General features: G+C 41.0%; 1 protein-coding gene across 1 annotated transcript; it reads right to left on the reverse strand.

The window, feature by feature from the left end:
• Positions 1–2,531: 2,531 nt before the first annotated feature.
• On the reverse strand, positions 2,532–8,998 carry LOC308409372 (Fc receptor-like A; the record flags this gene model as incomplete). Its single annotated transcript, XM_080902072.1, has 5 exons — positions 8,882–8,998; positions 7,071–7,106; positions 6,359–6,604; positions 6,069–6,137; positions 2,532–2,587 (listed from the first exon to the last, which is right to left on the reverse strand). The coding sequence occupies exons 1-5, from the start codon at positions 8,910–8,912 to the stop codon at positions 2,532–2,534; spliced, it is 438 nt and encodes a 145-aa protein (XP_080758198.1). The 5' UTR covers positions 8,913–8,998.
• Positions 8,999–25,548: the final 16,550 nt, after the last annotated feature.

Genomic DNA, 25,548 nt, shown 5'->3' on the forward strand with positions numbered 1-25,548 from the left:
TTCATTATATGACAAATTGTGTATTCGATGATATCATCTATCTCTGGATTTTTCTATTTGTTTGGCTTTTTTTATAAGATCATATGTTTAAAAATAGAAATGATTTAAAAACACTTTTTTTCATCATTTTGTTTTGAGAAAATTAAGGTTTTGTTTGTTTATTTTAGTCTTGAATCGCAGGTCGTCTTCACGAATGTTTCCCATGCACCTTTTCACATTCAAGATCAAAATCAGTGACAATGAACATTAGGTCAGACGTCACTTTGATGCTGCCCTCACAAACAGGGCCGTCATTTATTGATTCATTTCCAACTTTTGTCTCATGTTTGCTTTTGTGTTTCATAATCTCAGAGTTGGCTGAGGAGGAATTCAATGTGCCACAAATGTACTGACAGTAAATGTGTCTGTGTGTTAATGGAATGCAGTTCAGCAGCTTTGGGGTGACTTTGTTTCTCATGAACTCCGGATGTGAACTGACATGTTCTGTCATTTCTTAAATAGTAAAGTAACAGCAACGGTTTGTGTGATTTCAACAGTTTTATTGTGTTTAGCATTTAAATCAAAATGGGATTTAAATTTATGTTACTTATGTTATGTTACTTAGTTTCTACAGCATTTTAGCTGTAGAAACTAAGTAACATAACATAATATATACATAATAACAGTAAAACAACAGATTAAGTGAACAGAACTTAAATAAATAAATAAGAAACACGGGAAGCATAAAAGGGTGTTGTCATCAATTTTATATAATCGTTTTTTTGGTGCTCTCAATAAAATGCTGCTGATCCAGTTCCAGAACAAACACAACAAACCACAAATTACACAGAATGATGGCTTAAAACAGTCATCCAGTGTTGTCCTCGCCTGATCTTTAGACATTATAAAAATGTTGGGCAAACATTTCTTGATATATGATAGAAAAATAGTCACAAAACCTGCTTTACATCAGATATCAGATGTACGAGGTCGTACCTGTAGAAGACAAGTTTGACCAGCAAAAGCTGATAATCAACATGACTGTGTATCTTCATGAACAAGAGTAACTAACTAAACTTAACACAGATGCATATGATTTGAAGTTCATGACCCTCATGCCCAATTGTCCGTTGCAGAAATGCTTTTGTACTTTAAAACAAGCTCATGAGTAAAATCTAAGACCATCTGACTAATCTGCTCAAATAAAAAGGACAAATGTTTTAAAATATACTGCACTGATGACTGAGCTGGTTCTGGGGGGTTAAAGATGGATGTGTTGTGCTTTGATGCTGCTCAGTAGGTCAATACGACTATTTCAAATTTCAAATGACAAAAAGTGAAGGGTCAAAGTGAGCCAAATTTAACTTAAGTAAATAATATTCTTATTTACTCCACAGCAGAGTTTTTGCTCTTTTTTGTGGACTTGTGTGGAGTTGTGTCACATTCACACAACTAAATCTAAAATACATCCTGGAGCAGTTACTGCTGGACTCTGATATTTGTCAGTTTTCTTGTTTTGGCTTCTTTACGTGAGATTTGCCTGTTAAATTAAACCAAAGAGCATTTCTGTTTGTATTCAGTATAAAGTCTAAGGTCACTCTCAATATCAGTCTTCGTCATTATTGTGTTTACAGCGCTCTCGTATTTTATTTTATTTATTTATTTTTATTTCCATTAAATTTCCATGAATTTTCTTCACTTGTTTAACAGATTTTAAAAAATGGTTTTCATGCTTAAACTGACATTAATAAAGCGGCCGCTCTGCTGTAACACCAGGTTTCACCAGAAGATGACAGCAACCTTCAAATTACACTCCTGCTCATTTCAAGATTCATGGAGAAGTTTAACTAGAGCAGCTCTGAGGTCCAGGAGGTTACATGTTCATGAGTTTGTAGTTTATCAGATACTAAAACACTTTAGCTCTTTGTTTTTTAACTCTGAGTGTGATTTAATTTGTTTCCCAGCTTAAGGAACAAATTTTCTATTGATTTTCTATTGTCAGCATCAGGTTTATTCACCACCATGATTACTTTAAAATAACATTAGTTTAAAAATAACAAAAAATTTAAAAAAAAACAAAAAACTTTTTAGTCTCAAATATACGGGCATCTTCTATGTTTTTCTGTCCTGTTTACACTGATTAATATTCCCTCATTTTGATGATTTTTATTTGCTTTTAGTACTGATGTGAGGAGTTTATCAATGAACACAACAAATACATAACTACTGAAATTTTCTCCCCAACAGCTTGGGGAAAACCACAGAACCACGTGACAAACACACATGATGACAAAAGCTTATTTAGAAATTAAATCCCTGCTACAGTAACAACAGCAGGGTCAAACATTAAAACAATTTCAATGTCACTGCAGACATTAAAAACATACATATTTATTCTACATTTGATTTTACAAGGAAATGCACTTTTAAATTTTAAGATAAAGAAGGAAAATATTTTTTCTTATTTAGTAAGAAAGAAATATTAAAATCTGGTCATGTTGTACTCTGGTCTGAAGTGTTGGGGGCATCAAGTGGAGAACAGCAACTGGATGTCACTGGTTGGACTGGTGGACTGAAGAGCAGATGATGTCAGGATCTGGTTTAAAGTCTGAACACAAACACACAGATTAAAACAATCATTCTGTTTTTCATGCTGGGCCTTGGTATAGCACCATGGTTCATCCTCTGTCTGAAACAAATGGTTTTAGTTCCTGTGCTTTAGCACTTATTTCTTCTGACTGGCTGCCCCTCACTAACAGCAGGTTTGAACAGCATTTGGGAGAGACTTCTATGCCTTAGATTACCGTATTAAAGGATCTCCTCTCTTTCTAACATCATAAAGAAACAAAAAACATTTTAATAAGAGAAAACGGCATCATAAACATATTATTAGGTGAATTACCCCTGAAATTAAATTTGATAGGACCTAAAATTACTTGTTGGCATAACAGTGACACCTTTTGGTGAAGAAGTTAATTACAGTCACATGATTGGTTGCCCTTCAAGCTAAAGCAGCACAGGAGCCAGTTTGGCTTACCATGCACTGGACGTTTCCTTCTGTGCATTTACGAAATAACCTTCAGTAGTAGGTTTATTACCTGTCAGGACATTTGTGTTTTCAGTTTATTGCAAGACGTGTTAAATTTTGTTGAGGGAAGTTTCTATGGACGCTAACTGTATCTTTGCACTCCATGTTGTGAGTAGCATCCATATGCTAGTCTAAGCAGTCTTATCAATGGCCTTGTGTTACCTGATGAATCTGTTTGAATGTGTTCTTAATTGTTTCACATTTCTCAGTTCTGTTTATTCTGTTTGTTTAATAAGTATTATGTAAAGTAAACATACATTTCTGTATCAAGACATCTGGAAGAATCAACAGTGCTTAACTAACATATGCTACTGATTCCTGTGTTCACAGACTACACACAAACACACCCCATATCCAGCTCTGCATGTTCTAGACTAAAAGTTAATATTGGTGTTGTTACGAGAATCTTTAATCAGGTTTACATTCTGCTGCATATCTTGCTCAGGAACAGGTCAAACTTAGAGGAAGTGGTTTACTTCTGACAGAGAGATGAGAGGTTTGATAAGTCTGAGCCCTGAGCTTGAGTATTGGTGTGGTTTTGTTAGCTTAGTTTAGCATAATAGCTGGAAACAAAGAGAGCAGTTAGCTTGTTTCTGTCCAAAGTCAAAGATAAAGATCAGCTGTACCTGGGCCTTCTTGTTCTGATGATTGTTTGTCCATAACTGATGTCTTCAGGTCTCACTGCTGAGTCAGCTAAATCTGTCTCTGCATAATCAAATACATTTAAATTACTGCATGTACAACAACTGCAAGATTATTATTGCACTACATTTATAGCAAGACATTTTATTTTAATCTTCATATCTGCATTGTTACGAAGGCATTAAGAGATAATCTTGATAAACCGAAGCAGCTTTTCAGTTTCCTCCTCTAAACGCCTACTGTTGACTGCATAGAACTGCGGGCTATTTCTGAGGGGAAAAAAAGTCGACGACCGCAAAGCTGCCATTTTGTTTCAGTGCCAACGAACACTCTCACCTCATGAATACTTTTATAGACCTACCTAGCGCACACTGCAGTGAGAAGTTTCATCAGATTAACATTAAACAGCAGGAAGTAGGTGCAGTGGTTTTACATGAAGAACTTTAAAAATAATGAATTGCTCTGAAGAACAGGTTAAGAGGCTGAAAACACAGTTCAGAACCTTTGGTCTGTTCAGTCTTTCTCTTTAAACGTCTCATGTTAACTGTAAATTTGTTCTTTAAATCCAGCTGATACCATCCAGGGAGGTAACTGAAACCACTGAATCTATTTATGCTGTTTTTGTGCAAATAGAAGTGACAACAGGTTTCATAGTATCACCTTCAGACTCTTGACACTGTGCTGGAACAAACAGAGAATCTGAATGTGACGACAGTGTATCGATAATGGCACCCTGCAAGAGCTGGACGGGCAGTAAGACCTGAATGGGTTACAGGTTCCATCTCATGCTACAGTAAACACTATGAGAACAAATAGATTTAGGTCTGTTTGCAGACATCATTTTCACATAGAAATTATTTCTACATGCATTTTCCTCTAATAGAAAGCAACAGCTTTAAAACAGGGCGACATTTATGGAAAGTGGCAATATTTGATTTGTATTTGAGAAATTGGTGTCCCAATGTGCATTAAAGACATGGTTTGGATTATGAGGACATTTTCGCTGACCTTCATCTTTTCAAAGCTCTTAGGCTGAGTTTGAGACAGCTGAAGTGTTTTCTTTCTATCAGAAACAGGATGCTGGACGACTGCAGAGCTGTTAGCTTCAGTTAACCACAGACCACAAACACACAGTCCAGCTCACACTGAACAACACTCAGTAAGTACAGTTAAAAACACAGATGGATACATCTGACTGAGCTCCAGTCTCTTCTGCTTATTCAGGTTGCTGAAGGCAAATCTTATCAATTCAGCAAGATGTTTTATCTTACTTTTCTACAACCTACAGCTTTACCCTTCTGATCATGTCTAAAATACATCAAAATCAGCAATAGTCTTCAGAAACCTAAATCTGATTCTATCTTTATACTACACAGCAGCTTGAGGCAACTTTTGCTGCGATTTGACACTGTATAAATAAAATCAAAGGGAAACGGTCAGAGAAAACGCTTTTGTACTCCCAACTCTGCTCATAATGTCACTGTCACATAATCTTGTCCCTCTTTGGGGGGAAACTCCCACTGGGTTTAAACCTGGGACTCTCCACCATTTGACCTTAGAACTGAAGAAGCTTCTTGGATGAGAGGTGAAACGCCTTCAAGCAACTTAAAGAACTCCAGACGCTTTTCTTTGCAAGCTCCTTTGACTACGATGACCTGGATGACTGAGAACCTTCACAGACTATTTTGTTATGATCTCACTCCCAGATTGATCCCAAATTAATTCACAAAGAAATTAACAATTCACACATTCACAAAGAAACTCAGCATCCATCTTAGTAATGCATCTCCTTCATGTGTGAAATTCTGTTAAACAGCTTCAGTTCAATCAATTTCCTACAGCACCAATTTAACAGTCACCACAAGGTCCTCTAAAGTCTGAGCATTATGCCAAGCACAAACTTTAAAATACAAAAAAATGAAGTACCAACAGCTGGAGTTCCTCTTATGTTCATGTGAGTCTCCAAATGTGAGTTTAGTTCACTTCATGAACACAGTAATCCAAGAAAAATCAAGAACACTGAAAAAACATGTTTGCTATGATAACTTGGAGCTGAAACTGGAATGAGCCTCACCATAAAACCTGCCATGAAAAAACAACAACACAACACTACCTTTGCTTCGCCTGATTGACTGTTGCGAATTATTTGATATCTTGACAGTGTTGTACGTGACGTGAGTGATGATGTCATCTTCTTCTTGATCTGATCAAGTGATGCAAAATGAATGACAATGTAAATGCAATATCTAAACAGAGATGGAATGATCTTCTTCTAAACACAAATACTCTCAAACTTGAATGTGAACTTTATTCTACTAAACAAACTCAGACATGAAAGATCGGGAAGTCTGAGTCTCACCTTCAGGTTTCCTGTGAACACATCGTCTCACCAGCAGAACCAGTAACACCAGTAGAACCACAACACACACTGATCCAACACATGACAACAGAGAGAGAAGAGGAAGAGAGAGTGGTGGAGGAAGAGTGATGGAGGTGAAAGCCTGAGGAGAGGTGGATGTAGGTGGAGGTGTGGATGTAGGTGGAGTTGTGGTGGTGTGTTTCCCTAAAATAAAGCAAACACAGTCATTAAGTTGTCGTCACATTGTGAATGTTGAAAGCTGCAGAAACACAGACAGGTGAGTGTGTCACCTGTGACAGTGATCCAGCTGGATGGAGACTCTCCATGACCGCTGATGTCACACTTGTAGAGGCCTTCATCAGACCTGGAAACATGCTGGATGGTCATGTGACCTGTAGGCTGCTTCCTGATGAGGGAGCCATCTTTATAGAAAGCAGCTGGGAGGTTGGAGGGAGTGGTCTTTGTTTTACAGAGCAGAGTGACGTCATCTCCCTCCATCACAGGGAGGACAGGACTCTGCAGGATCACTGATCCACCTCAACACAGAGACAAACTACAGCATTTCATCCATTTACACACAGCTTCATCAACACTAACTCCACACACTCAGCTTACCAGTGACTGTCAGGTTAACCATGTTACTGATGGTACCCTCTCTGGACTCACACCAGTAAACTCCGCTGTACCAGGGGTACATATAGCTGATGTTACAGGAAGAACCAGCACCTTCTCCCCAGTCATCTCCACACTGAGTCCTCTGTCTTTTGCTTGTGTTTCTCCTCAGAGTCCATCCAGCAGAGCTGTCGTCCTCCTCACAGCTCAGAGACAAAAAGTCTCCTCTAAAGAACTGAGAGCTGCTGGGACTCACAGTCAGACGAGCTGTGAGGGTTAAAATGAAAGAATTATGATCTGTTAGACTTTAAATTCTGAAACATGAACCCAATCAGGTCATATCAGTGAGCATTTCTCAGGTTTAAACTGTGACAGAAGAAGGTTACTGACCTTGGTTTGTTGTGCAGCTCAGCAGTGAGATCAGAACTAAAGAGAAATGACACACAAACTCATATCTTTCTCAAAAAAGACTAAACATAAAGTGATCAAATCTAAAAGCCATCTGGTAGAATATGTCATCAATCCATCCATTTTTTTAACCATTTATTCAAATCACAGTTGAGGAAAAGCTGCAATTTATTCCAGCTGTTATAAGGTGAGTACAGATCATTAGTCCATCACAGACTAACATTCACTATCCGAGTTAACCAAACATGTCTTTGGACTTTGAGGTAAACCTACACAGGCACTAGTCACTGCACCTCTGTGAAACCTGTACTGTTAAATATGATTTACAGATCATTATTTTGATAAACATCTTCAGTGTTGGGGAGTAACACTATACATGTACCACAGTTACGTATTTGTTCCGTTACAGTTACCGTTTAAAAAGGTGATATTCAGAATACAGTTACTTTGTTGAAATAAATGGATTACACAGCGGCCTTTTCCTGTTTCTTATGTTAGGCTATGCCCTCTCTATTTCTGGTAATTCCACGCCGGTAGAACCTGAACAAAACTCGCATTAAGAGGCACTAATGCCTGTATCTCAATCTCACGGGCCATGTCACCTCTACTTGCGGCCTGCATAATGACGTGAAGAAATGTTTTTTTAAATTATTTTAAATTATATAAAAATGTTTAATATAAAGCCAATAGGCAGAGTGTTACAGGCATCGCCCTAAAGAATGTAGCATCATGGGCAGTGTAGTCCATGCTGCAGGGAGAATGGACTGCTGTACCCGTTATGTGTCTGTGAGCGAAGGAGGGAGAAAAAGGAGAGTGGAAAAGTACGAGTTGTCATCGAGCAGAAACAGGAGCTGGAAGCATGTAAATATAATAATAACCACTGCAGCCAAGAAGAGTGCCTGATGAGCGCAGTTGTAAGTAAGCTATTAAGACTCGACTGTACGCCGTGTTAGTGTTTTCCTCCGAAACAATAAGTTCCGTTGGGGCAGCCTTTCAACGCTTCTCTCTGTCTCTAGCTAGCAAAGCTGACCCAGACATGAAAGTAAAGCTATTTTTGAGCTCAACATGGAACCCGACGTATCAGCCAGAGATGCCTTTACTACAGTTCGGAGCCGCAGACCTGTTTTATATATGCGTGGAATAGTTTTCTATACGAGATCGCTGCTAAAAGTGCAGCCTTACCTAATGTCCATTTATATTAAGATATTGGTATGGTGAATAACCTTTAGGAACAGTAATAAATCACACAGCAATAGTACATTCATGTGGTTGTAAATAGCATGGTAATATATTAAGTAATCCAAAGTATTCAGAATGTGTTACTCTCATTGAGTGACGTAATTGACTATGTTACAAAATACATTTTGGGGCATGTATTCTGTAATCTGTAGTGGAATACATTTTAAAAGTAACCTTCCCAACACTGGACATCTTACACTTTTTCTCTGACTGCTACTGAATTTAAAGTTTTTATTTTTTATTTTTTTATTTTCTGTTTTTTAATCTGAAAAAAGTGTGCTGACTCTACTGTATACTTTAAATAACCCACTAAAGTCACTTCAAAGTTCTGTTGATATAATGAGTGAATGATTTGATCTTTTCACTGCCTGCTGTGTTTCCTCGACTCCTGAGCAAAGATAAAGAGTCAGTTCAGACCTGCAGTTGGTCCTCGTGGTGTTTTGAACTTGAATTCAGCCTGATTTGTTTTTCATGTCTTCTCCTCCATCATCAGTTATCAGGAGAGCAGACAGTCAAAGTACAAGAATTCAAACAAACACAGAGATTCTACTTACAGAGCAGACACAGCACAGATGTTTCCTTCATCGTCCTTCTCACTCATTTGAGCTTTTTTTCATTTCTCTCACTGACACCAAGTAAAGCCCGCCCTCTTCCTCTGAGCACCAGCTTTCTATTGGTTCAAACACAGAGGTGGGGGACTATTTATAGTATTTACTATTTACTTATGTTGTACTTGTGTACAAATTAGAGATGGCCCGATACCACTTTTTAATGTCCGATACCGATTCCGATATCATAAATTTGGATATCTGCCGGTACCGATATGAATCCGATACAGCGTATTTTTTAATCAATAAAACTGTTTTTTATAAATATCTTGCTGCATTTTGTATAAGTTCATACTCAAGTTTTAAAAAACAAGAGACTGAAGCCATTCTGTTATACCTGTATCCAAAAAATATACTCCACCCAAAACATTTTATAGTTCAGCAACACTGATCAATCTAATAAACTTAAACCTACACCATCCTTCCTATGGTATTTTAAAGACTACTTAGTGGAAATATTAAGCAACCTAACTAATAGGGTTGCCAACTCCAAGCAAAAATATTAGGGAACCACCCTCCGCCCTTAATCGATGTAATCAACTTTAATTTAATGCAAGTTTAAAACAAACGCACAGAAATCAATAATTTCTACAATATTTAAATAGATTCAACATCTTTCTTCAACAGAATTGCAGACTGCACAGATGATATCTTCCCAAAGGAAAAAGTACTATACCAGGGTGTATATATGACTTATTACTTACTATATACAATAATGTATTTTTATACATTTAATCAGATGACCACTTTTGTTGTAAGATTCAGATAATTATTTATTCAAAGTTTTTAAATGACATAAAAAAGAAAAATATTTCTTTGTGCCCCCCTCTCCCTGTTAATGCCCAACCTGTGCCCTGGGCAAAACTTTGCCCGCACAGTTACCAGCTGTCAGCTATGTATAAAAAGGATCCTGGTGTTATTTGTCTCTCAGAAACAGTTCATAACTTCCCTTCAACTCATTCATGTCACCTAAAAGGTAAACCTGTTTCTCCATCACCTGTTCAGCTCTGATGATTCAGTAAGGACATCTCCTGGTTTCATCTTCATGTTTCCCTCTCACCACATATCCAAACGGATATCATGACCAGCAGCTTTACAGCTGTGGCTCCAGCAAACATCAGCTGATACTAGAATGTAATATTAAACAAATTATAACAACAGCTTATCAAACTTAAATGTGCTGCTGTTGTTTATCTGCTAGTCTCCTCTTTCTAGTGCAAAGTGAGCGATAAACAAACAAGAAAGACGGGACAGCTGATCATTGATCAGTTTCATGTTTGAAGTATTAACAGGAGAGGGAGGGGGTGAATGAGAGAAGTAGATAGTGATGGTAAAGTTGATTCTTTTTACTGAATCGAGTTTTACCTCCTTAAGGTACTGAAAACTAAGTATAAATTTAAAGGTGATTGTGCTTTTTCTGTAGCTGCTCCAAAGTTGTGGAATGATCTACCCTTGTATGTTAGGCAGGCCTCTTCTCTCTCTGAATTTAAAAGTCTTCTTAAAACATATTTATTCGCTGAAGCCTTTGGCATTGATTAGAGGGGTTGACTCAATTTGTTTTAACATGTTTCAATTTATTTTAGTTTTTTTTTTTTTAGCTATTTATTTTATCTTATCCCATTTTAATTTTCTTTACTTATGCTATTAGCATGTACAGCACTTTGTGAACTCTGGTTTTATGTTAAAGTGCTTTATGAATAAAGGTGGTATGGTATGGTTAATGAGTCACTCACCAAAGTGAATCGGAATTCTAAAAAAAAAACAACTATTTTATAGAGCAAAAAAAGAGCAAAACCATTTCTAAAATTAAGCAATTTCCTATCAAAATTGCTTAATAAACATTTATTTTGTTTATTTGTATTTTATTAGTATTTTCCTTAAATGTGCCAAATATATATTTTCTCATCTAAATGTCCACTGAGCTGTGAGCCAGGGGGCGGTAATGCGCCTTAACATTGGTTGCCAACCAAGAAGAAGAAGAAGCTGTGAGCCAGGAGGGAGGGGGTGTGTTGGATGTTCCATTTTCTAGGGCAGAAATACCGTGGTAACTCGCACATCTCATGGAGGAATAAACCACATACACGTTGTTAGAGTTTTACATCAGAGGCACACGCCTACCTCTGCGCCATTATTTATTGAACACACACTTCCGTATTTATACCTTTCAGATTAAGAGCACATACATATATGATAGGGCAACAGGGTGAGTAGCTCAAATGTGCTGTTAGCATGTTAGCAGAGCGATGCTACTGTGAACCGAGGAGCTATTTTCTTGATGTGAGCTTCTACTCAGGGTTTTTTCTTCCAGTTCAGAGCAGAAATGCTTTTGTTAAGAAACTGGCTGTTGTTTTTTTCCCCCACAATTTGAATTATAAGCTAGATATATTTCTACTAATGGGATTAGTTTGCTAACAGCAACAGGGGTGAGTCAGTGAGTCAGTTGGGCTTGTGAATCATGATTCACGAGTCAGTAAAGTGATTCTCGAGTATTGAACGATTCGTTCACGAATCGAACATCACTAGACGTAGATGCAACTGCGCAGCAAAGACAGAATAACTCCAGCTTTGTGTCTATTTTGAAATACGGGACAAATCGCTTCCTTTTCACCTCAATATGGAACTCCGATGACCAGTCCAGCTGTGGCTCAATATATCAGTTGTTAAGCTTAACGTGGAAATACTATGCAAACATCCAGGGATGAACTGACACACTTGCTTTACTTCTCTGGCAGTAGCGGTTTTAGATACGGGCGACACGGGCGGTTGCACGGCGCGGCATCAGGGGCATCGGCAAAAAAAAAAAAATGCTCGTACTCATGCTGCCCCGACGTCATGCCAGCGCATACTGGGAATATCATAGGCACCGATCGGTTTTCTATCGCCCATTTGCTGGGAGTAAGGGCGCCCTCCGTTTGCGAGGTGCGCCTGCTGCTTGCGGCACAGGGAGGAGAGGGCGGGGCGGCGGGGGATTCTCTGGCTTGCTGGAGCAGCATCTAATAACCAACTCGCAAAATAAGAAAGACGAAAACACCAGACATTATGATACAGACTTATAATTTGCACCGATGTTATTTCGAAATTCTGTACACGAAAAGTGATCGCGAGAGCCCTCGGTGCGCCTGCTTGCTGCCAAAGTCAAAGTAAACTTTATTGTCATCTCCGCTACAGTCCATGGGCCCGTTCTTCGTACGTCGCTTACTACATCCAAGATCAAATGACACATCCAAGACCAAATCATCGCGCTAACCGTGAGCTCGCTAATCCGGTTCTCCGAACACACCTGCTGTTGACGATTAGTACAGCTGGATGAAGTAATGTGAGATCACTGGGTGTCGTAAAAGGGGCTACGCATCGATAGTAGAAACATTGATCGGCAACCCTCTGATTGGTCGGCGAAAATGTCGAAGGAGCGCGCTCGGTATTTTTCGGCAGCAGAGCAAGAACTCCTGAGTGAGGGACTTCAGGAGTTTCAGAGTTTAAGTAAAACGCAAGGGAACACTGCAAAGGCTGCAAAAGCAAGGAGAGAGGGCTGGCAGAAAGTTGCTGACAAATTAAACTCGTAAGTAATTTAATAATAACAATAATAATGGAGTGGATTTATATAGCGCTTTTCAAGGCACCCAAAGCGCATGACAATGCCACTATTCAGTCACTCTCACATTCACACACTGGTGGAGGCAGCTACGGTTGTAGCCACAGCTGCCCTGGGACAGACTGACAGAAGCCAGGCTTCCATATCGCGCCATCGGCCAACACCAGTAGGCGGTAGGGTAGATTTATCATATCACACTATATTATCCAATATTATATTACATTATATTATATTATAATATGTTACATTATATCCTCTTTCACATTAGAGCCACAACAGGACCCACAAGAACATGGGAACAAGTAAAAGTGGAATATAAGAATATTCTACAGAATGGTAATATTGATCACTTATATTGCTTTTCGTCTCTTGGAAAGAGACCCTGAAATAATCTGTTTGTTTGTTCATAACAGCAACCAAGAAAAGGGCAGAGCAAAAAAAGACAGGTGGTGGTCCTGCACCCCCTCGTCAACGAGTTGGTTAAGTAAATAATACCCTCACAGAAATATCGATATCTCTCAATGAGCACACTGTCGCGCTGAGCTAAAGGATCCTGTCTATCCTGCAATATACGCTGAATTCTGAGGACTCTCCTTATCAATCTTGCACCTTCCGCAATGGGTGGCTCGCGTAAACGGACAGGACATGGCTGCGACAGGCTTCCCAAATCCACCTTCGCTTTTATAGCCGTGGTCTCTCATCTTGATTACACGAAGTAATTTACAATTACAACTCTAAAATATGAATTACATCTGAAATAATCAAATACATGTAATAGAATGTTAATAGTACATTTCCCTTTTTTAGGAAATTACCTGTATGTATCTGTGTGACATCAATAAAAGGATCAAGTGCTGCATTATTTTTAGTTACATTGATGTTATTTATTTATGGTGAAACAGTGGTGGAATGTCGCTGTTGCTTTCGTATAAATGAAGCGGACATACCTGAGTGGCCGCGATCTAATCCTGTTTAGTGCGCATGCGCCAACCAGCGTGCAGCCTGTTACAGTCGCTCCTGCTTTTCTCTTAGTTTAGCTCTTTTTTCTTACGTATTCTTTTTTTTTCTGACTTGTATTTTCCTCCGTTTTCTATCTCTTACTCAATCATGTGGATTGAGAGAGTTTTTGTTCTTCTGGTGGCCGTGGAACTGTTCCTTTTATCATGGAACGGGACCGCGGCACATCTCCTACACGCACGGACTGTTTACTCCAGAGATCAGCTGATCGCCCTGATGCCGGCCGGCTCGCTGGCCAGGCCCGCAGAAGTACCAGCTGAAATTTGGAGGAAAACACATCGGGGATGCAGAGGTCAAGGACAGAAGAGAAGAAAAAAGGTGACGGTGAGACAGCGGAGGCTCGAAGCGAGGAGGAGGTTTAAACCGTGTCTGCCGTCTATCGTGATGGGAAATGTGCGATCGTTGGCAATTAAAATCGACGAGCTCTCAGCACTGGTACGGAGTCAGAGGGAATACTGAGAGTGTAGCCTGATGTGTTTCACCGAATCATGGCTGCACCAGGACATTCCCGATGAGAATGCTTCCGTGGAAGGCTTCCACACTGTTCGGGCGGACAGGGACAGCATCGCTAGCGGTAAGCGTAAAGGAGGTGGGCTTGCTGTTTTAGTTAACAACCGGTGGTGTAACCCTGCCAACATAACAATCAAAGAAAGGATTTGTTGCCCGGACACTGAACTGTGTGCTGTTGGACTCAGGCCGTATTATTTACCCAGGGAATTCTCTCACGTCATCTTGGTGGCTGTCTATGTTCCCCCCTCTGCTAACCCCACAGCTGCATGTGACACTATCCACTCTGCCATAGCTCGGCTACAGACTCAGCACCCGAGTGCCTTTATTGTGATCTCGGGTGACTTCAACCATGTATCACTGGACAATACACTACCAACATTCAAACAATATGTGGACTGTCCCACCAGGGGAGAGAAAACTTTAGACTTACTGTATGCTAACGTCAAGGATGCATACAGCTCCTCCTCCCTCCCCCCACTTGGTAGGTCAGATCATAACCTGATTCACCTCACCCCCTGCTATGTGCCAATTGTGAGGAGGGAACCTGTGACCACCAGGACTGTTAGGAGGTGGTCAGAGGAGGCCTTAGCAGAACTACAGGGCTGTTTCGAGGTGACCGACTGGGAAACACTCTGTGAGCCTCACGCCGAGGACATCAATGGGCTTACTGAGTGTATCACAGACTACATAACTTTCTGCACCGACTCCATTGTTCCAGCTCAGACTGTTCATTGTTACCCAAATAACAAGCCGTGGGTGACTAAGGACATCAAAGCCCTCCTCAACAACAAGAAGAGGGCTTTCAGAGGGGGCAACAAAGAGGAGGTGAGGAAGATCCAGGTGTTACTAAAGGACAAGATCAGAGAGGCTAAGGACAATTACAGGAGGAAGCTGGAGTGGAAACTCCAGCAGAACAGCATGAGAGAGGTGTGGAGGGGCATGAAGACCATCACTGGATTCAGGCCAACCAACAGCAGGGGAGCTGAGGGAGGTGAGAATAGAGCCAATGAGTTGAATCTGTTTTTCAATAGATTCGACACCACAGTGTCTGCTCCCACCCCCACAACCTCACCTGCAGTCAGCCTGGAATCCAGAGCCACACCACTGTGCCAGCCTCTCTCTTCACATGTTGCCTCCTGTGAGATTCCTGACACCCCTCCCCCACCCATCACCTTCACTCAATACCAGGTTGAGATGCAAATGAGGAGACTTCACTCAGGCAAGTCTGCTGGACCAGACGGAGTGAGTCCCCTTGTCCTCAAGACCTGTGCCCCCCAGCTGTGTGGAGTCTTTCATAAACTGTTTATGCTGAGTCTGAGTCTGCAGAGGGTCCCGGTGATGTGGAAGACATCATGCCTCGTCCCTGTACCAAAGACGCCTCGTCCCAGTGGCCCCCAGGATTACAGGCCCGTGGCACTGACCTCCCACATCATGAAGACCCCGGAAAGGCTCATCCTGGACCAGCTGCGACCCATAGTAAGACCACATCTGGATCCCCTTCAGTTCGCTTATCAGCCTCGTCTCGGAACAGAGGACGCCATCATCTACCTGCTCAATCGTGTCTACACCCATCTGGACCAGCCGGCGAGCACTGTGAGGGTCATGTTTTTTGACTTTTCCAGTGCTTTCAACACCATCAGGCCGACCCTCCTGGGTGATAAGTTAGCAGCGATGCAGGTGGATGCTTCTCTGGTGTCCTGGATTGTTGATTACCTGACAGGAAGACCACAATATGTACGTCTCCCACAGTGTGTGTCTGACAAGGTGATTAGCAACACAGGGGCACCACAGGGGACTGTCCTCTCCCCCTTCCTCTTCACCCTCTACACCACAGACTTCAGCCACTGCACAGAGACCTGCCATCTTCAGAAGTTTTCTGATGACTCTGCGGTGGTTGGATGCATCAGCAGGGATGATGAGACAGAGTACCGGGCTGTGGTCGACTCCTTTGTCACGTGGTGTGAGCAGAATCATCTGCAGCTCAACGTGGCAAAGACCAAGGAACTGATCGTGGACTTCAGGAAGACCAGGAAACACTTGACCCCTGTTTCAATCCAGGGGGTCAGTGTTGACATTGTGGAGGACTATAAATACCTTGGAGTACACATTGACAATAAACTGGACTGGGCTAATAACACCACAGCACTTTACAGGAAGGGCCAGAGTCGTCTCTATTTTTTGAGGCGACTGAGGTCCTTCAACATCTGCCAGAAAATGCTGAGGATTTTCTATGAGTCTGTTGTGGCCAGTGCGATCCTCTATGCTGTTGCATGCTGGGGGAGCAGGCTGAGGGTCGCAGATGCCAACAGACTTAATAAACTAATCTGTAAGGCCAGCAATGTTGTGGGGATGGAGCTGGACTCCCTCAAGGTGGTGTCGGAGAGGCGGATGCTGTCCAAGATAAAGACAATGTTGGATAACACCTCCCACCCACTCCATGACATGTTGGTCAGTCACAGGAGCTCGTTCAGTGAGAGACTGAGATTACCGAAAAGCACCACTGAACGACACAGGAAATCATTCCTGCCTGTGGCCATCTCCCTGTACAACGCATCCACTTAACACACTGTTTGCTGCTACAGCTACACATGTTTCTTTTCCAAATATTTATTTATAAGTGACTTATGTATGTATGTATGTATGTATGTATATATATATGTATATATTGTACTATTCTTAGTTAGCGTATTGTCTGTCTTGTCTTAATGTTGGTTTAAAATGGAGCACTGTAACAAAAAATAATTTCCCCCAGGGATCAATAAAGTATTCTGATTCTGATTCTGATTCTGATTCTGTTTACATAAAGTAAACCTGCTCCCGAGCAGGTTTACGCTTATGGCTCTGTTGCTATGACAGCAAGTCCCGGATGAGCTTCGGGGAACCGAACGATCCAAGATCACGCGAAATCGTCAACAATCAAATCCAGCTAACCTACTTAGCGAGGTACGAAGAACGGGCCCCAGTATATAGAGAGACGAGACGACGAGGCTCCAGTTACAGCAGTGCAAGTAAACAAACAATATAGTAAGAAAATAAATATACACTTTAGGACTAGGGGTAAAGGGATCAATAACAATTTAAAATTTACAATTTGATGATTTAAAGACGCACACACAACCCGGCTGCTTCCAAATAGAACACATTTCATTCATAATTTTCATAAATCCAAGCCCATCCACGAAATAAACCCTAGACAAAGTGAATCTGTGAACTAAGGTGTAGGGTCTAAGGTCTATTAGGTTATGTTGTGGTGATCCTCGGGTTGGGGGATTTGTGTTCATACTGGAGTGCAAATAAAACCAAGATGGACAAGAAAAGTTCAAAGCCATCAGGTGGTCAGTTTAGAAAAAAGAGAAAAGAAGAGGAGGAGAAACGAGCAAAAGATACAGGTAGGCAGATGTGTCATTGGATAATGGCAGCTCATCCTGAAACAATCAGAATCAGAATACTTTATTAATCCCTAAGGAAATAATGTGGGTTACAGTTGCTCCAAGAAGAAATGGTAAAAATAGTAACAGTAACACTATAACTATAAAAGACGCATCTCCTGGATGCACTGGTACGCATCTTCAGTGATGTATCCTGGGGTCATCAGGTGTTTCGGGTCTCACAACATCATACACCCTCGCCCAGGCGACCCAGTCGGGGGTGATCAGGCCCCGACTTGCGTACCAGTAGCTACCCACGGAGCAGCCCTCTTGATCCACAGCCACCTTGTGGTTTTCTCTGCCACTTCACTCACAGCCTGGATGGCCCTCTTCATGGCTGCCCCAGCCACGCCCAGCCGGCCTAAGACTTTGCAGAGTGATTGTCCTGCAAAGCCCCTACAACCCACTTCTATGGGCTCATAGAAAGTCTTCCAGCCCTTTCCCCTGCACACCTGCACTAGTTCCTGGTACTTTCCTCGTGTCCTTTCATTGGCCTCCTCGATCCGCTCTTCCCAGGGCACTGTGAGTTCCAGCATGATCAGCTGTTTTGAGGCCTCAGAAATAATTATCATGTCTGGCCGGAGGGATGTTTTTGCAATGTTCTGAGGGAACTTTAGGTGTTTACCCAGGTCAGCCTGTAACAGACTAAACTCCAAACATTATGTAACATTATGTTACAGATTTTACACATTTAAGAAATAGCACTAATATATACAGATCACTCAGTTCTAAATATCAAGGATTAACAGAGGTGTTTATGAATAAATATCAAGAAGATTGACAAGAATATTCCGGAGTAGAAAAGAGCGCGTGTAAAACGGGTGTAACTATTGCATTGTTTACTGTCATGGTCCCCGTGCCTGCCCGGCTGGCCCTGTGTGGCTACATGTGTGTTGCTTTTGTCTCGCTCTCACTCTCCTCTCTCTCTCCTCTCTCTCTCTACTTGCTGCCTGGGCGGAGCTCATTGTGGGCTCCCGCCCCTGGCCTTCACCGCCTACAAGCAATCACCTGTGGCTCCTCACCTTGTTTGCTCTCGCTACTTAAGGCAGTGACTGAGAGCACCTCGCCGCTGGACTATTGAGTAACACTCGTCAGTGCTACTTTAGCCTAAGCCAGTTTTGAGCTCTCTTCGTGAAAGTTTTCCGTGTTAATTCCTGATCTCCGTATGCAGATTCTTCGTGCTCGGTTTGGAAGTTTGGACACCGAAGCCTGTTCGTGAGTGCTGCAGTGAGAGTGGCGTGTGTGAGGAAAGGACCTTTCCAAGTGCATTGTTCTGTTTGTGTGGAGCGGAGCAAGAGAGGACAGTTTTCCTGATTCTTCCCTGTACCCCTGGGAACCTTGGCCCCCTTCTCCTTCACCTGTATATAGTGCACCGGGAGTGTGTAAATAAAATTCTGTTTTCTGTGATTTCAGTCTGCGCCGAGTCCTCCCTGTTCCCTCGTGACATTTACAGTGTGTTAGATGGAGGAGTTGTGCAGGGAGATGGCCACAAGGAGGAATCATTTCTTCTGTCGGTCAGTGGTGCTTTTTGGTAATCTCAGTCACTCACTGAACATGCTCATGTGACTAGCCAGCATCTCATGTCATAGAGTGGGTGGGAGGTATTATCCAACAATGTCTTTATCTTGGAAAACATCTGCCTCTCAGATACCACCCTAACGGAGTCCAGGTGCGTCCCCACAACGTTACTGGCCTTGTGGATCAGTTAATTTAGTCTGTTGGCATCTGTGACCCTCAACCTGCTGCCCCAGCATGCAACAGCATAGAGAATAGCACTGACCACAACAGAGATATAACGAGATAAGATCAATTAGTAGGGATAGTGAAGTGTCACTTGACTATGATAGTAAACAGTACACTGATGTAGCTTACTGAATCTTTTGGACTGGGTTACGTCAAGTTGCACGTTTTGTGAGGTGATTTTGTGAACGGATTACATTTTTTATTTTATTTTTTATTTCTCTCCGATATCCGATCCAGTAATTTAGGTCAGTATCGACTGATACCGATACGGTCCATCTCTAGTACAAGTACAAGCACAGACACACAACAACATATAAAAAAAATGTCCATGTCCATGTAGTGGACGTCCCCCTCAGTGAGAGAGGCAGATATGAGCTGAAACACAGGAATCAAACCAGGGACGCTGCTGTTATGGAGCTGAACTGGAACCATTCAGACACTGAGGCCCTCTGAACACATTTTAATTACAGCTGTGCAGAGACACACTGATGACTGACTGGAACACTATGATTCACATTTTACATTAACACCATCCTCACACATGTTTATATGTGGCCACTAGAGGGAGATGTTGGACTTTAAACACTAACATGGATACAAGCAGATCATCAGTGAGCTTTCATAGTTTGTTAAAGAATGAACAAAATCAGGGCAGTTCTAATGAAATGGTTACATTTACTGTAGATAAAGATTAACTCAGTCCTGTGTGATGCTTCGACTTTTCGATATTAAAATTAATATATCATCTGATAACATATATTTTTAAACTCACATCACCTCTTTTACTAAAATGATGACACAGTGACAACTTTCCATGAGACTGAATGTAAAGAACTAGTTGTTCTTTTAAACTTCCTACCTGATGTTAAATGTAATAAAAATTCTGCAAGTCAGTTCCTAGAAATCAGGAATCCTGTTCTTCAACCTGTAAACATCTCAAAATTGGTCCTTTATACAAAAATGTTAAGCAAGGTGACAGCAAAATCCAACAGGTTCAGCAGATAGTCTCCTTACTGTTTTTAGCAGACAGCATCATATCAGCTCTACACTGGTTCCTCTGCATTGGCTACGAGATTTACATTAAGGTATTAATAAAAATGACTCAAAGCTGCTCCCATCAGGGTCATCACAAGGAGATCTCTGCATGTTTGCTTTTGCACATTTTTTTTTAATTCCTACACCAGATGCATTTCCTGACAAAGTGATTCTCCTTTTAGAATAAAACTAGGGATCTCTTGCTTGTAAGGCAAAGGTTCATCTAAGTCTAGATGAACTAGAAATAACAAAACCTGAGCAAATTAATGTTTGTCACACGAATCCATCCCCATGCAGCAGTTGTATAATGGTTTCTACAGAAGAACAGCTGGAATCAACATCTGCACATTTCTTCTCTAAAACAGAAACACAGTTACACACAGAGGCTGCTCTGATCCATCAGTGACAGTCAGCACCGTACTGAGACTTTTCCCTCCGTTGACACAAATTAGTAAGGACTTCCTGCTTTTTTTCTATCACATTAAAAGCTCACTTATGAAGGTTTGACTGCTACACTTTTGTGACTATGACAGTATATGTGTGAAATGAATGTTCTGCAAGATGTTCAGAGACACGAGTTTAGAAATAAAAACCCTTTTATATGAACATGTCCCAAAAAGAGCCTTTAATAGTATGTTACCTGCTGTGGTCTGATACATGTATGAAAACTCACCAGTCCAACCACTGGAACCCAGTTTCTGGTGTTCACCAGCAATAGGACCTGAGGACATTAGCTTAAGTCTGTGTTCTTTTTTTCTAAGCTTATATTCACAAAATCAGAAAATAACATGTTTTATGTAAAACACTTGAACAAATACCCTGTAAATTGGAGGGTAAAAAGGATTGAAATTCAATAGAATATATTTTCTTCATTTTTTAATCATCTTTGTCTCATCGTGATTCAACTCGGTTTAAGATGAAAACAGAGATGACTGTTTGACTCAAAATGTAGCACATAAAGACAAAAGGACCATAATGTTTTTGTATATAAAGAAACTACACAAACCGTGCTTGGTAATGTTTTTAGCACTCAATCTTCTATTTACTAATTTAACATGAATGCATAATTATATGAATCAAATTAAGTGAGACTTGGCTTTGGTCTGTCCTGTAATTCCTCTGCCTGATTATTCAGAGCCAAGCTCCACAATAATATTGATATGTTAATGAAACAAGTGGATGAGCCATAAAAATATGCATCTTCTAAGTTCCCCCTGCTATCAGATCTGTTACATATCAAACTGAAAGGTCATTAAGCAACAATTAATGCAACTCGTGGAGATCTGAAAAGTTTTACATTAATGTTAGAGTGTTACTATATACAACATATGAAATGACTTTGATATTACCTGCAGCCTCACACAGCCTAAGGAGAGGAAATACAAAAGTGGCACAAAAAGAGTAATGTCACTAACACAGCCTCTGCCAGAGAACACTGTTTAGTTTTAGTTTTCAATAAATGGCACAGATTAGCTGTTGGACACACATTTCATGTTTATGCAGTGAAATAGTGTGCATAGTGTTTACCCTTTACTTACTTTTTCATCCCTTCTCACACAGCAAATGTTGCAGAGAAGTTCGTACTATACAGCAAACAGCTTTGTTATTTGGCGGCTCTAATGTCGTACCCTAAGCATCGGCCAGAAGAACTGAAAAATTGAAGCATCCACACCTGCAGCTCTTCTAATGTCCTCTTGAGGTCGGCTCCAAAATAGCTTTAAAAAAAAAAGCTTCGGTCTCTGTGGATAGTTTTTTCCTTCAGCATTATGAAAACAGAGGGTGGTGGATTTTTTTCCTTTACAGCTTATTCATAACTCATAGCTTGCGGTCACTTTGACAGGCGTCCTAACACAGGTTGCTTGTCTGTGAAGTTCCATGCCAATCACAGATATGTTACAGTCATGGCAGGTTGTTGTGCAATTTGGGGAATCTGAAACTGGGGACTAACTCCATGACCTCTGTGTTGATGTTGATGTGTATCACACTGTGTGAGCTGTTCTTGGCATTCCTGAAATATATAATAACACCTTGGTCATAGTATTATTAAGACTAAATTAAATCTATAACCTCCTTTATATACATAAAAACACAAAAACCAAACCAAAACCCTTCATAAAAATACAAATATATAATAACAATAACATAAAAATAAATAAAAAAGCTTTACAGCCATGATGCAAATCACTTTTAAGAATTACATTTCCAGCTATATCAAAAAAAGATGTACTCAAAGCATCCCCTTATGGCTAAACATAAATACATACTTGCTGGGCTCAGTCAGCTGATATTACAGTAATGTGTCATTATTGTCCATTACGAGTCTGTACACTGTTGAAGCATCTGTAAACAATGCAGTAATATTTGAGTTGGCAGTTATGTGTGACAATTGCAAGTAATTCTCCAGAAAGCAAATCTCCCAGGACTCTGAGTCCACAAACCCCTCCACCACAACAGGGAGGAAATTGAAGGGGGTAACATGACAGGTGCAGACATAACCTGAGAGTCTTGATTCTGTTTGTTTTGTTAACATTTTCAGAGGAATTTCCACGAGCGTTCAGACATGTCTGCACTAGAGATGGACCGATCCGATATTACGTATCAGTATCGGTCCGATACTGACCTAAATTACTGGATCGGATATCGGAGAGAAATAAAAAATGTAATCTGATCCATTAAATATCACAAAAGCACCTCACAAAACTTGTGACATGGCATAACCCAGCTCATAACCTTAGCACGTCGGAGCAGTATGCACGTCAGAAAGAGGAAACCAGCGGCTAAACAACAGCAGCAGGTTTGAGCTTGATAATCTGTTGTTTGAATTTATTTAATATTACTTTGTACACCAGGATCCTTTTCTAAGTAGCTGACAGCTGGTAACTGTGCAGGGGCGGATCGAGCAAAGTTTTTCCAGGGGGGCAGGTGGGGCATTAACAGGGGAAAGGGGGCACAAAGATATGCTTTTCTTTCTTATTCTCATTTAAAAATGTCTAGCTTGTTGCGCCTGTTTTTTTCCACTGTGACGAGTGAAATATAAATATATTGCTTTCTTTCCCTGCTCTTCATCACTGGACAGAGATGAGAATTCTTCATCAGTTTTATAGTCATCACAAGCAGGCAAATTGCACAACAACTGATATAACAGCTACCAGTCCAAGATGTCTATTTACTCCATCCTTCTTCCCCCCCATATTTTCCGTGTCCTCCCGTCTGATCTGCAGGTGAGAAACAGGTGTGAGGTGTCAGCTGTCAGGTAGGTGATGATGAAGAACAGAACAGAATCCATTTCCTCTTCAAACTGCTGTCAGACATTATCTACTGCACTCTGATGTCACTCTCTGGAAGGAGTCCTGCTGTTTCCTGAGGAGTATGAGGATGAAGTAGTTCATTCTCAAGTGTCAGAGTGGCATCAGGAATCCCTATGGAGTGCTGGTGACAGCTGTTTTCTTCCGGGTCATTTCTGTCATTGTGTTCATTAGCAGGAGATTCAGAACTCAGAAATCTCTCAGACATTTCAATCTGTGGTTCAGTGGTGGGGCAATATGAGTCCTGACAACATTTTTTATATGTTATGTAGATCAAAACAACAACAACAGCAAAAACAACCACAACAACAATTGGAAGACCAATGATGAGTCCAACAGATCCACTCTTCTCTCCTCCAGCCTCCTTCCCTCCATCCTCCTTCCCTCCTGCCTCCTTCCCTCCATCCTCTGTGTGTCCTCCTGTCTGACCTGCAGGTGAGAAACAGGTGTGAGGTGTCAGCTGTCAGGTAGGTGATGAGTGAAGAACAGAACAGAATCCATTTCCTCTTCAAACTGCTGTCAGACATTATCTACTGCACTCTGATCACATCACTCAGACCAGCTGCTTTCTACAAAGTCTCATCAACAACATCTTTAGAAACAAACACCAACAACCAGGAAGCAGCTTCACCTCTGATCACACACACACTCAGCTCTACTCACTCACCTGGAGGAACGACATGAAGGTAGATGCTGCTGATGAGCTTCATACTGTCTAGCTCGTTCTTGACACGACACTCGTATGTCCCAGTGTCATTAATCGACACATCCTTCAGAATCAAAGACACGTCTCCATCCTTCTTCTGTCTGTCCTTCAGATCCACCCGGTTCTTAAAAGATAGATGCTGGTTGTCTGGATCAAACTGTTCATTCCGGTACAAAAGCACATATTTATCTCCCAGGTCAGCTCTGCTCCACTCTACAATAATAATGGTGTTGTTGTTAGGAGCTCGACATGTCAGAGTGACGTTCTTTTGTCCAGATGTGATGTTTCTGTGATCTGAAAGATGAAACAACACAGAGAAGAGAGGTTAAAAGTACAAATGTTCACATATATAGCAGCTAATCTGAGTGAGGATGACAAAGAGACTGCTGAGCTCTCCTGAACCGAACCAGATGGAGCACATTATCTGGCAGACCGGCCATCACCCAGTTTATTTTGAAAAGGTGAATTTGAATGAAATGACCAATAAAATTAATAAAAGTGATCACATTTCCTCTTTACTATCATTGGCAGAAAATTCTTATAGAACTCATGAAACAAAAATGTTAAATAGTTGATAAGTTAAATTCATAGTTAATCTCAAAAACTGAAGTAAAGTGGGATGCACACAAGACAGCAGCAGTCAGAGAAATGTTGAGCCGGTTAATAAACGTGAGCTATGTAGTGTCACGAAAATGACAAACAAGCAAGCAGAGCTCACACCACAGTTTGCAGAAAGAGAAAACCTTCACTCACTTCTTTAAGACTCACTCTTGAAGAAGATGGAAGGTGATGAAGAGGATTTATTGCCCTAATGGAAGAGCAAACCGACAGCTGTCTTGCATGTGTAAGATTCAAAGTAGGACACCAAAGTGTTAGCAGGTCAGAAATATAATTCGGAGTAGAAAGAAGTCTTGGGACTCACATGGACCTGTGGGAGACTCATAGAGTTGTAAATGGGTATGCCTAAGGTTTTAAGAGCAATAGGTCAAAATTCTCAGGGGGTAAAATGTCAGTCTCTACTGCTACCTCCAGGTTAAGGGCATGTGATCATGATCCCACAGTGTGTATAACCCATCACATTATGCAAGTGCAGGTGTCATCACATAGGAGTATGAGAGAGGAGAGTGACCACAAATGTGCCAACAAGCTTTAGTGTGCACACAAGCTCATGTCACCTACATCTAGGTAACATGTGTGGGTGACAGGGACTGTAGTAAGGCAACATCCAGCACCTTGTTGATCTTGAATGTGCCTTTTTGAAATATATGTGTCACCTT

This window comes from Rhamphochromis sp. 'chilingali', assembly GCF_963969265.1.
Source record: "Rhamphochromis sp. 'chilingali' genome assembly, chromosome: 1".
Lineage (NCBI taxonomy): Eukaryota > Metazoa > Chordata > Actinopteri > Cichliformes > Cichlidae > Rhamphochromis > Rhamphochromis sp. 'chilingali'.